This window comes from Amphiura filiformis, chromosome 6, assembly GCF_039555335.1.
Source record: "Amphiura filiformis chromosome 6, Afil_fr2py, whole genome shotgun sequence".
Lineage (NCBI taxonomy): Eukaryota > Metazoa > Echinodermata > Ophiuroidea > Amphilepidida > Amphiuridae > Amphiura > Amphiura filiformis.
Window position 1 is genome coordinate 51,851,855 of NC_092633.1, and position 14,208 is coordinate 51,866,062.

The window sequence follows — 14,208 nt, forward strand, 5'->3', positions numbered from 1 at the left end:
CATAATCATGCATAACTCGCAAACGCAAAATCGGAATCAACTGAAATTTTGGAAATAAGCTTTTTCGTGGATATCTACTGAAAATGTCATAAAAAGAGGATGCTAGGATCACGAAATACTCCTTTAATGTAAAGTTTTGCACTGCAGCACTGACAAGAACATTTAGTAGTAGTTCATTTATCATTAATTTAATTAACACTGGATATTTTCATAAAAAATATTGTATGTGATGAAGAAGGGGGCTGGTGGTTTATTTGTGTAAAGGTCAAAATAGGATTCGGATTGGGTCAGGACTCTTGTTTCGTCATCTTCCTTCATCCAAGACCCACAGTCTTTGAACCTGCTCATTGTCTGGTTTTTTTTTTGTTGTTGTTGTAATTTTGATTTTGAAATGGAGCCTTGATCTTTGGTTCGAGTTGTATTTTTTCCTGAATGTATTTTAATGCTTTCTCTCTCCCCCACCAGCTCCAAGTACAGATAAAGCTGAAAAAGGTGCCATTATCACGTGACTGTAGAAAAATGCTGCCACCAGATATAGGCTAAGTAAAACAGCGTATTACTATCAAGACTTATGTTTGAAAGCTGTCCTCAGATCGATGCATCAAGTTTCCAGTCCATCACACTACGTGCTCTATATAGTAGTCCATGTCGATATTATCAAGACAGAGATTGCGTCTGACGTCATCTGTCAAAGTCGTTGATGATGACTTGCTAAACCCGGCGGTAAACCGGGCGCCTTATTTTAAGCTTATTGTTAATTTTGCACCTTCAAACCAACAAACCATCTCAAAAGTTAGGTCTTTATAGTAGGAAACTTTCTTTAGCGAAGGCACCATGTCAACAATGCCTAGAAAAGTTGCTTTTTGCCTTGTAAAAGTACGTAATTTTTCGCCATTTCCTCGTATCAGCATGGAAGCAGGTCGATTCGGACCCAAACCAATTCGTCCACAGTTGACTTGGCCATATGTCAATTCATGCATTTGGCCCCAAGCTAAGTCAGCCACAAACCAATTCAATATTGACCAAAAGGGATAAACGATTTAATATGTTAATGAATATATGTGACCGTCCATTACGAAACAGCTGTAAAGTCGGCTCGCGGTCAATTTTGTTTTATTTCGTGTTTAGAAAATATATCATAAGCTTTAAAATGAAAAATCATTTGAATCCAAACGATATCCAGAAGTAAAAAACAAGGGGGTTAAGTGTACAACGTACAAACAAGTGACTATATCTCATTATTCGATGATCCTACAGATATGCGACCACTGACTTTTCTGTTCCTTTTTGACATATGGCACGACTCTCTAGGATATTTGGTTAAAATTTTTTTTTAAAAAGTGACTGTATCTTATTAACCAATGATCCTACAGATATGCGACCACTGACTTTTTTTCTGTTCCTTATGACCAAGGGAAAAGTTTGACATCTCACGACTGTAGGAAATGATGTAGGCCTACATCATCATCATCATACATCATCATTTTATTTTCATTCAAATCGACATACAAAATATATATAAAAGACACATTTGAATGAGGAGATGCTCAAAAGGCCCAAAGGCCTGAAGCGAGCACCCCCTTACACTGCCTTAAGTTACAACATACAATTACACAAAGTTAACAAATAAAAGAAAAAAGGCAGAGGAGAAGAACATGCAAAGAAAGAACCAATATAAATATTTATAACATATCATATAGACATTCTACAGTTCACAGAAGAAATTGATAGTTGGGGTGGAGATGGGTGGGGATGGGTGAGGTCATTAAATAATGCCTAAATATTAGATGTAATTTTTATTAGACTTTTCTTTATTTGTAACTTAAACTGGTTTACTGATTTTGCCATCTTTATATATTTATCAGTAATATTCCATTACCTAGGACCGGCAGCTCACCGGAAGCCCGTGTTGTGAGGGCCACAAACTGCGGCTACGCACAGATACGCGAACGCTGACTCTTTTTTGTTCTTTATGACCAGAGGAAAAGTTCGACATATCACACGACTCTTTAGGATATTTGGTTTAAAAGATAGAGGGTTAAGTGCACAAAGTACAACGAATTGGTTTGTGACCGAATGCAAGACATCAAGGCATCTAAATATACAGATTTGGTGTAAAAACAATGGTTATGGAGAAAATCACGAAATAGTTAAATTTGGCGAACTGTTTTTTGTACATCAATATACAGGGTTCGAATTAGCACGTGGGCGAATTGGTTTGGGGCTGAATTGACGATCGATATTGATATTTTTACAGATCACGTGATATTTCGATATGATGATTCGAATTGTCACGTGATCGTCAAACCTGTAGGAGAAGGTGTCAGTTCTGCAGGAACTGACACAAAAATCATTTCGTTAAAAAAAGTTAACAACTCGTGATGTATCTAAACAATTAAACATGTCACAATGCACAAAACCAATAAATCAGAATTATTATGATCGTTTGTTTGATCATTTGGGTAATCTAAATTGGGAATACATTTGGACATTACCTTTTCAAATTACCACTGAAGAAAGAATGAGATTTTTTCAATATAAAATCCTTCATCGAATTATTCCAAGTAATAGTTATTTAAAGCTAGTTAATCTGAAAGAGAACGAAAAGTGTCATTTATGTCAAAATAAAGAAACAATTGATCACATGTTCTGGGAATGCCATCAAATAAACTCTTTTGGAAGGAGATAGAGACATGGTTAAATGGAAAGATACAAACTCGAATAAATCTATGTTACAAAAATATATATTTTGGGACTGGAACCACATTCAAGGTTCAAAGTGCTAAACTATATTATTCTGAGTGATAAAATGAGAAACCATATATATATCGCCACGTTTTCACATTTTTGAAGTAAGACAATTGAAGAAGAAAAAGCTTGTTTTCAGAGAATAAATAAATTGAATATCTTTCGTATGAAATGGGAAGGTTTTGTGTAAGAAAATAATGTAACAACAAAGTAATTATATATAAATATAACATATTATTGTCTTTCTCGTGTGCCCACGGACAAACAAACAAAGTATTTAAACGAATTAAAAAAATATGCATAATATTGTACTTGTCATATATTATAATGTAAGAGATGCTTTTGTATTTGTGTTGTGTATGTTGCTTTTATTCTTTCTATCTTTTTTTCTCAAGTTATTTGTCTTTTGTCCTGTTTAATATAAAAGCAAAATGAATAATAATAAAAAAAAAGAGGTTCGAACCAACAATCCTCCGATCGCGAGGCAGATCCCGCTGCGCCATCGTTTTATCAACTATACAAAAGTATCGCAATATATGAAAAATAGCAACAACAAAACTTTAAATAAAAGTTATTTCGACATGAAGAGATATTGACGATGAAATACGTATGCTCTATATTTTTGACACACCTTTGACGTAAATTTGCATAATTGCAACGTATTCGATTGATTTTGACGCCTCTTTCCAAAGTAATATGTGGCAGGTGCTTTTTTACCGATATTCGAATCATTTCTCTCCACTGCAAAGTGGAACCAGGCAGTGTTTTCTTCTTCTCTGTGCTATTAGTACGACGAAGATATATATATTCCTTATAAGAAGAGTTTTCGGCGGTTTAATCGTAGGAGGGTAAGTGGCCTATAACGTTATCTACTTTTTTTTACTTCCATATGTAAAGGAACAATGTATAACTTAAGGTGAATATTAAAAGTTCTAGGCGTTTGATGTGATTGAAAGAGCGACCAAGCCGTTGCAGCCTAATTAGCATGATTAGCGTAGAACTATTATAGCCCCGTTCACAAACTGCGACGCCTCTCGAATTGCGAGCGATTGGTGGAATATCTTGGACAGGCCCGTAACCAAGATTTATTTATTTATTTGGGGGGGGGTCCTGATTTTGAAAAATTGGACCTTTTTTGTCTTCAAATTTTGGACCTTTTTGGATTGGGGCGGATTTTGAAAAATTGGACTTTTTCCCCTAAATTTTGACCTTTTTTTGACCAAAAAGACATAAAGCCCCATTTTTTTCACTCGCTAGCTATTGGGACTTTTTGGGTCATAAAGGGGACTTTTGGGGCATTTTGGTTTTGGTTACGGGCCTGATCTAGGATCATCATATGTATCAGATTACAGCACAAATCCTGCGCTAGATTAAACGTCATTCACGTGAAATCTAATCAACCACTCTGCATCACAAAACGTTTTACCGAAAACATTTAAAAGTCGGATTATAATAAAGGTATATAATTATATAAACGTTTTAACACTATTCAAAAACATTTATTAAAAATGAAGTTATTTGAGTGTTGACTAAAGTATTATGCTAAAAAGCTACATCAGGTTTTGCACAGTACCGAAGAAAAAGAAAACAGTTTGCCAACAAATATATTTAAAATGACTGACTGTTTGCAAGTTATAAGCAGGGTTCCACGTAAAGTGCCGGATACGAGAAAATGTATACAAACATCTCAAAATAAGTAACTATAACCCCCTTTAAATAATGGTCATTATTCAAAAACGGACGATTGTATTACAACTCTGTAAAATGCGTTGGAAGCAGAATTTATTTCTGCGCATTGTGACACCTCATTTGTAGTAATTGTCCAAATAATGACGTCACAGCGTACATTTAAATCAATGTAACCCAAGATTTGAAAAGTTGCATTAAATTCTATTGATTTGTATCAAGGAAATCTGTGTAATGATATCTGAGTGTTTTTGTATTGTTGTAAGTGCAACTTTCAAATCTGGACCTCACTACATTAAATTGGTCGGTATTTTATTGTTTACTAAGCTATCGTATCAAATGAGGTGTCAAAATGCGCAGAAATAAATTCCGCTTCCAACGCATTTTACAGATTTGTAATACAATAGTCCGTATAATAATGGCCATTATTTAAGGGGTGTTAGTTACTTTTTTGAGATGTTTATATTGAAACTCCGCCTTAATTAGCACGTCGTTATGAATTATACATACCATAACTTGATTCAAAACTACCACAGTAAAGGATGTAGCTCTTTTCAGGTCAATCAAGTTTTATCTTAATTTAACACATTTTAAACCTCGAAAGACGGGCGCTAACAAATTTGATTTTTAGTGCGTGGAAAGTTTACAGAAGCATTCTGTTCTTCATGTGAGTCTTATAACTACAGTAAGCCAAAAAATTAATTGTGTTCACCCCTGTATATCCTATATAAAGACAAATATGTCAAAATTAAAACAAGCAGCCAATACCTGTACTCTCTAGCTCTGATTTAAGACCTCATTTGTTGAAATTGGTTGAAAATTAAAGAAACGGTGGTCTAAAACCTAATAAAGAAACGAAATCAAAAGTTGCACTTTTGTGTTCTAATCAATGAAAGCACGACGCTAATTTTAATGTGTTAATCAATGGAAGCACGGCGCTGGTTCTCTTGTTCGTGGCGCATTGTGTGCACATCAATAGGGCACGCAATGGAGCAAACTGCAACTTTTACATTGGCATCTTCCTTGGGTTTTTGGATCGTCATATCTTTATTTCTTGAACAATTTCAACAAATGAGGTCTTAAATTCGAGCTAAAAGATACAGCTATTGGCTGCTGGTTCTAATTATGACATAGGGTAGGACTACCAATTATCGGACACTTAAGCAATTTGCTCAATATTTAAAAAACTGAAGAATATTTTCCCAACTATAGAACATCCACGTAATGACCAAAGACAGCCCTAAATGTAACATAAAATTTGAATTGACGAGACAAGCCATTATAGATATATGGATTGAAAACCACATTGAGGCATCTTGCCAGTTATCGGACGCCTATGCCAGTTATCGGACACTACGCAGCCAGTTATCGGACACCCGCAAAAATAATGGCACGCATCTATTTTTTCAACTCAACCAAATGCAGTTAAGTTTGTGTCTATTCCTTCATGATTTTGGGTTATATTTGGGCATTGTCTGATACTTCACGGTGGCATTTTCCCCACCGCAAACCACATTTAGGTACAATGTAGGCCTATACATTGTAGGCGCATCAACTATTTTAATCATAACATTATAATATGTGACCGTACAGCACGAATGAGCCGTAAATGTCCTCAATTGTATTCTGAGTTACAGTGTAAAATGGGCATGAAGGTCATATTCATAGGTATTTCAATTTGGTGCTACGTGTATCTCATTAAATGAGGTACACGTAGCACCAAATTGAGGTACCTATGAATACGACCTTCATGCCCATTTTACACTGTAACTCAGAATACAATTGAGGACATTTACGGCTCATTCGTGCTGCACGGTCACATATAACTTAAACTTAACATCAAACCCTATTTGCGTTCTCAACTTCGCTAAAATATACCTAACATAGTGCAACATGTTAATTGACATACAGCGCCGGCTGGCTGGCAACTGTTTATATGAAGGCCAGAGGGTGTCCGGTAATTGGGCATGCGCAGATTTTACAAGCCAATTATCGGACACTTCATTCAGCCGGAAGCGTTGTTAGCAACCGGTCATGTCAGATGTTGCTGCAGAAACTACACAGTTTTACAAACATAATAATAAAAATATATCAGTTTGAGTAAATTATGAAAAGCTCAAGACCCACACAAATTGGTCATGCCAAATTACGCTACCTCATAAGTAACATGTTTTTAATAATAAAGAGGCATACTCAGTCCATTCTCGCTCGTATTTGCGAAATAATAATAAACGGAACCAGCTGCAAGGCAGCCATTTAAATGCAGTAAGTATCCGTTCTTTCATTTGATGCGATATAAATTCATGTTGACTTGAAGAAACAACTCCACATGGTCCAAACCATGTAATCGTCCGATAACTGGCATTGTCCGATAATTGGTAGTCCTACCCTACATGTCTTTTTTTAGGATATACAAGGGGTGAACATAACTGGTACCTTAATTTTTTGGCTTACTGTATTTCGTTTTTGTTGCTAATTGAAATATTTTATAGAAGACTTATTTGAGTGTATCAGGCATATTTTCAAATGATTATGATCACAAGTAAACAGCAGAAACAAACAAATATAGATTGACACACTTTACTGTAGTTTGAACAGCACGGATAAAAGTTTAAAAGCATACGGTATCAATTTGGGCAAATCGCACGATGCCATTCTATGCTTATTTATTGTAAAGCTGACATTTGGCAGTTATTGGCGATAGCGCCTTCCTAGCAAACACAAAATTCCTTAAAACGTTTTAATGTGTTATATTTTGTGGTTTTGGCAAAAACATTTTAATTAACATAAAATGTGGGGTTTGATGAAGGTCATGAAAAAGATGTGTATGAAAACACACTAAGACAACATTTTGAAAATGTTGTCAAAATGTAATTGCAAAATATTTTTACAAGCATGTATTTGTATAAGTTTTTAATTTGAATTTTTTGAATGATACGACAACGTTTTATACCCTTCATATGCCCTGACGATATCATTTATCTGAGCCCAACTCGTTACAAAGGTAGGTGTGGTCTGCCATCGTCCTTGCACAGTTTAAATTTTACCGATTCAGCAGCAGCTGTTTCGACATTTTTGTTCAATACGCTCAATAAATAATCAATACAAGTTTTGTAAATTGGTTAAAATCACCGTGACGAACAATTTTGTTTGTAGGCTGGGCGATAACACGGGTATCGGGACATTAGCTTTCCCGATATATCGATATCATCCGATACACGATCATCGGGATGTTTCTGCTTGTAGCACGGGCATAGTAAGGAGAAGGAGACGACTAGATAAGACGACACAGATGTGTTTGAGCAAACACAAATACTAATACTATGCCCTTAAATAGCCCAATCGGAGCAATTTAAAAATGTGATCCTTAGGTAACTGTAGACCAAGAATGACCTGCGCTTGATTTTGAACATGTTCGCCACCAGCGTTGAGTCAAATCGGAGCAATTTTAAAGTTGACGTACAAATGACGTATGTCTTACTGCTTTAAAGCATTGTAGAAATGGGCACCAACCAATAATTTTCTACAAACTGGATCCATTATTTTGCTAATTAATTTACATTTCTCGATCATTAACTTTTGGAGATGAATACTTTTGAACATTATTTTTAATAATATTGTCGTCTGCGATCACGATCGCCGTGATTTAATTAATAGTATACATGTAGATGGAAAAGCGACTAGCGATGCATCACAAAAATCGGCGATTACCCACCGATTTCCAAAAGCGGCGCTTCGCAATCGCTCAGCGATCGAGTGTAAATGGGCCATTCCATTTAAAATCCACACTACCTCTGTGGAAGATTTAGCTAAAGTCTTCCACAGAGGGAGTATGAATATTGAATAGAATAGACAATTGGGTAACTTCCATTTGAAATACTCACTCCAGTTGTGAAAGATATAGGTAAAGCATTAATACAGGGGAGTATGGGTTTCAAAAATGATTAACATTATGAAAACATATTCCCCCTGCGGAAGATATTTCTAAAATCTTCCACAGGGGTAGTGTGGATTTTAAATGGAATAGCCCAATTCAGCTTTAGAGTTGAAACGTGATGCCTTCTGAAAGAAAAAATAAAAAAAAAATATCTTAACATCTGAATTTGTAACTTTTATTTACAGGGTTTTAACACGTTGAGAGAAATCGGACGATTGCCGCCAATATGGCAGGCACAGGCATCTTGAAAGCATTTGTGGCATGTGTTGTGATATTTGCATGCACAACCACAGGTAAATTATAATATGCTTAATTGTTAGCCTTTTCGAGATATGGCGGACACAATAGGATGGCGCTGCACGGAATGGGTAAATGCTTTTGAATTTGCCGGGTTTTACCCGGATTGAATACTGCCCTCCTATTGTGTGCGCCTTACTTCGAAAAGGCTAATTGTGATCTACTACAATCTTACTTGTCTGCATTAAATTCACAGTGTAGTGATGCGTATTTCTTTTTGAAAAGAACATAAGTACATTCCCAGTCAAATTGTTTAATGCATATGCACCTTCGAACTTCTTCGAATTGGTTTTGAAATCATGATTATTTTTAATGCATGACCCTTATTTCCACCTACTATCTACAACACTACCATAATCTATAACAACACTACACAGCTGTTTTCGCATAAACGTTTGACAAACGTTTGTGCAAATGTTTGTCAAACGTTTATAGTCAAACGGTTTATAAACGGATAAGGAGCCACACACTAATTTAACGTTTTTTAAAAACGTTTGTCAAATGTTTATGGAGCAAAATGTTTGTCAAACGTTTTATTTTAATCATCTTTTATTTGTCTTACAATTGTTTGCCAAACGTTTTTAAATTTACATTTAATTTATGATTTTTGGCCAAAAATATGATTTTTTAAAATTTTTGGTAAAAAATGTGATTTTTGGTAAAAAATGTGCATTTTGGTGAAAATGTAATTTTTGGTCAAAAATGCAATTTTTGGTCAAAATTTTTATTTGCAGAAAATTTACAGACATCAATTTGATGATTTTCTTGACAAAACGTAAGATAAATGTTTAAAAAAAGTTACTATCAAACAATTTCTACAAATTATTAACAAAACATATTTATTAATTGTTTGCCAAACATTTATTTAATTCATTTAATATACATTGCTAATAAAACGTTTGTCAAACAATTGCCGATCACAATGTTTGTCAAACATTTATAGTCAAACTGTTTATAAACAGATAAGGAGCCAAACGTTTGTTAAACATTTTCGTAAACGTTTGTCAAACGTTTGTGATCGCTAGATGTTTGTCAAACGTTTGGCGAAATCGGCTATGTACCATGACTACACGTAATCACATCTCTACAGGTAAAATATTTAAATCTCGTGAGAGCCAACTTGGGTACACACAGATATTTGCGTCGAGCGTATTTCGCCAAGATACATGCTTACGCAAGGATATCTTTTGAGAATTGACTAATCACGGTGTTTGGTTTCGCGATTGTGTTGTTCCACGAAAAGTACGCTGATGCAACAGTACGCAGAAGGTACATCATCTCATGATCAAGAATTAAATATTTTGCCTAAAGGCCTAACATGTCTAGCCCCAGTACTTTCATATTAATATTTAGTTTTCAATTTGTTCTGGTTCGTTGGGCATTGCTTTACTGCGCATGCGCTATAGTCCCAAATTTTTGATCGCGTTGTTCCGTTGCGCAAACCTTGCACAGCGACGACGCTTGGTAAATAATTATATTGTACAGGCAGGGAAACTAAATCAATACACGTGTAACTGCTATGCACACCGATACACGTGTTTTGATTTTCAAACCATTTTCAGCTTTTGATACCGTGATAGAAAATGATGAATATCTCCCGTCATTTTTGGTTTCGAAAGAAACCAATTGTAAGGCTTGCACTTGAATATATGTGTTGAGAGAACATGATAGTCATAAGCGTGCGTATTGACAAACAACCGTGCGTTTTGAAATCAAAAACTGACAAAAATTTGAATTTTATATGTGCAGAATAAAAAGAAAAGACTGCTGCCCTCATTCGTCAACACTACTGGGTTACCCATAATACGGTACCCTAGCGCCAAAATACAAGATTTGTACATCTCCGATTAATTCCCGCCTTTTCCGTTTTACAAATAATATTCTAAAGACATTTCCCACAATTTGCATGTCTCCTGTTGGATGTCTTGTATCGCCAACGTTTATGCCGTTATTTTAAATATTTGAAAATATTAACATTATTAATAAATCAACCAAGAGTCATAAAAGTGCGCGGTGAGTAACGGTGCAAAAAAAAAGACATTTGGAACTTCCTGAAAAATGAAAAGCCCCATCAATACAAGCAAAACAACCTCCAACGAGCGTCTTATCTTTCCTATACTTGCTCAAACTATGGTGTAATAATAGGTTATGTTTTTAAGCAATTAAAAAATCTATTGGTGACAGGATTTGTGAAGTTATTTTAGCGTTACTTGCCGCTTATCATTGCTTTCAAAGACCAACATAATGCAGATTCAAGCATGAGACTGGGCAGTGGTCAGGAATTAAAAACTGTCTAAATGAAATCATTGCTATCTGTCTAGGAACCTCGACTACCAGTTGCTCCTCACATAAAATAACTATCAGTAGGTTCTGAAAATATCTCTTATGTAGTACATACTCCTTAATGTATATCTTTCCTTTTCCTTTTTTTCCAGTATATTCCGCCCTTATAGACAATGTGGGGGATAATAACAGAGTCAATCTCAGAGTGCGAGGTATGCACATACATGCTAGACATATAATCACTTCAATACGAGATAGAGTTAAAGAACCGACCTCAGTTGTGCTTGTTGTAAAAATCAATACCAAATAAAAGTTTAGCATCAATAAGCCCAATCGGCATTGGAAGTTTGCAATGCATTGTGGGACAATTTTTTTCAGTTTTAGGACACTTTGTCCTTTGACCTATCGGGAAAATTGCTGTAATTATTAATAATTTATTTATTATTGTCATAATGTTATCATTAAAAATATTTAAATAATTAATTCATTTTATAATAATGTTTTTTAAGTTTGTTGTTATTCTAGTAACACGTTTTAAATTATGCACAAAACCCGAATTTTTCTGAATTTTCCAGATAGGTCAAAGGGCAAAGTGTCCTAAAAAAACCGGAAGTTACAATAGCGATTTGGCTTATACTAATAAGAAACAATGCCACCTATTCATTTATAGATGTTGCAAATGTTGTTTTGATTTTGACTTTGAATTTAAATCATCATTTTGGTCAACTCCGTTAGCGAAGGCATCGGTTTTAGTTGGACCAATATTCTTACAGCACCCACATCTAACATTGCTGAGAACGATGTGCAAATTGACATTCAAACTTACACCACCACCGCACCAAATCCACCACCACCACCACCACCACAACCACTACCACCTCAAACCACTACCACCACAACCACCACCATCACAATCACTACTACCACCACCACCACCACCACCACCACCACCATCATCATCATCATCACCACCATCACCACCACTACCACCACAGCCACCACCATCACTATCACGACCACCAACTACCATCATCACCACCACCACCACTACCCTCACCATCAACCACCACCATCACAACCACCACCATCACCACCTCCATCATCACCATCCACCACCATTATTAGTCAAAAACAACGTCACCGTTTCATTTATAGATCTTGCAGAAGTTTATTTTGAATTCGACTTTGAATCTAAAATCAACTCCGTAAGCGAAGACATCAGTTTTAGTTGGACCAGTAATCTTTAAAAAACACATCTAACAATGCTGAGAATGATGAGCAAACTGATACGCCTCTAAATCCACTAACATCACTACCACCATCACTACCACTACCACCACAACCACAACTACCATCACAACCACCACCACAACCACCACTATCATTACCACTATATCTACCACCACAACCACCACCACAACAACAACCAACACTACTACCACTAAAACTACCACCTTCACTATCACTATCACTACCACCACAACCACCACCACCAACACAACCACTACAACCACCACCACCACCACAACCACTACAACCACCACCACAACCACCACCACTACCACCACCACTACCACACCATCACTACCACCACAACACGACAGGCAACATATCGGTTCTTTTATTCTGACTGTGGTGTTTTATATCAACCAATATACAAAATTATGGGTTTATGGTTTGTTCTTAGGAAAATTCTCCATGCTTTTTATTATACACCAGTGTGTTATAATGTTGTCTCTTCTTCAGGAGTTGAAGGTATACTGTTCCCCCTTTCTTTGTAAGGTTATTATTTATTTCAGCAATGTATAACTTTAAATCTAATTTTTATATCTAATCGTTTTTAAAATCACTAGTTTTAGATTGGACTAATTATCTTAAAAAATACCATAATAAAATGGCTAAGAATAATTTAATAAAATGACACCAAAACTTACATACGCTACCTCACACCACCGCACGAAGTCTATGTGAAGTATGAAGTATATTTATTAAAATCAACAAATTGTGACCCGAAGGTCAAATTAAATGTCAATGGTTTTGGAATAACAGTCGGTTAAATAAACAGGCCTGAGTTTAGGCCCTTCACACTAAATTTTTAGTTTACTGTTAGCCGCCCGCGTCCAAAATTGCAAATTGCAAAATATTTAATTATTTTATTTTTATTTTGGATTTTCTCCTTTAAAATAACTTTTAATGACTTTTACTTGCTACTCTCTAACATGAATCATATCAACAATAATGATGAATAAACAAACAGCATAATTGCACCTTATACTATGTGTAAAAGTAAGCATATTAATAAAATAATTAAATGCCGACTCCCGTCAAAACAGGTTGATAATTGGTTGTGATAACTAATACTAAATAAAGAAAATAATAAATAATTTTAATTAAAAGTCACCTCGTCCTATTTTTAAAATCATGAACAGTAAACTCGAAATCAATTGTGAAGGGTCTTATCAGCCCTAGAAAGTTTTGATTAGGGGATTGGAATCACTATGACCCTCTTCCATTGCGTGGGCACAATACATTCAGCGTATGAGCTGTTCAGAATATTGGTCAAGGGTACACACAATTCATATGCAAATTCTATAATTAATTTGGGAGAAATACCGTCTGGGCCACTAGCTTTACCTTTTTGAGCTGATGGTGATTGATCCGGGCCGGTAAGTATGCCTCAAGAGAGCCAAGATCCGGAGGTATGGAGTGGTGAAAAAGTCCACCACCACCAAAGCCATGACCACGACCACGACGACGACGACCACCACCACCACCACCACCACCACCACCACCACCACCACCACCATATTTAGTAAAAATACAAAGTCACCTTTATAGATCTTGCAGAAGTTTACTTTAGCGAAGGCATCAATTTAAATTGGACCAATACTCTTTAAAAAAAAAGCCAATATTGCTGAGAATGATAAGCAAACTGACACTTAAACTTACAGACACTACACTACACCAAATCCACAAGCACCACCACCAGCTCCACCAATATTACTGCCACTATCTCTACCACCACCACAACCACCACTACCACTACAACCACCACCATGACTATCACTCCCACTAACATTACCACCACCTCCACACCCACCATATCATCACCACAATAAACACCATCACCACCACCACCACCACCAGAACTACAGATGGAAAACAGACAAAGTAGGAAGCACCGGATGCACCCTAACCACCACCACTACCACCACCACCACCACCATTATCACCATCACCATGACATTCAAATTTAG

General features: G+C 35.9%; 1 protein-coding gene across 1 annotated transcript in view; it reads left to right on the forward strand.

The window, feature by feature from the left end:
* Nucleotides 1-3,492: 3,492 nt before the first annotated feature.
* The window catches only part of LOC140154594 (uncharacterized), a 47,288-nt gene continuing 36,572 nt past the window's right edge, over nt 3,493-14,208 (forward strand). The window contains exons 1-3 of the mRNA XM_072177161.1: nt 3,493-3,596; nt 8,557-8,664; nt 11,104-11,163. Of these exons, the coding sequence (XP_072033262.1) occupies nt 8,598-8,664; nt 11,104-11,163 (127 nt within the window). The 5' untranslated portion in view covers nt 3,493-3,596; nt 8,557-8,597. The remainder of the gene's footprint in view (nt 3,597-8,556; nt 8,665-11,103; nt 11,164-14,208) is intronic.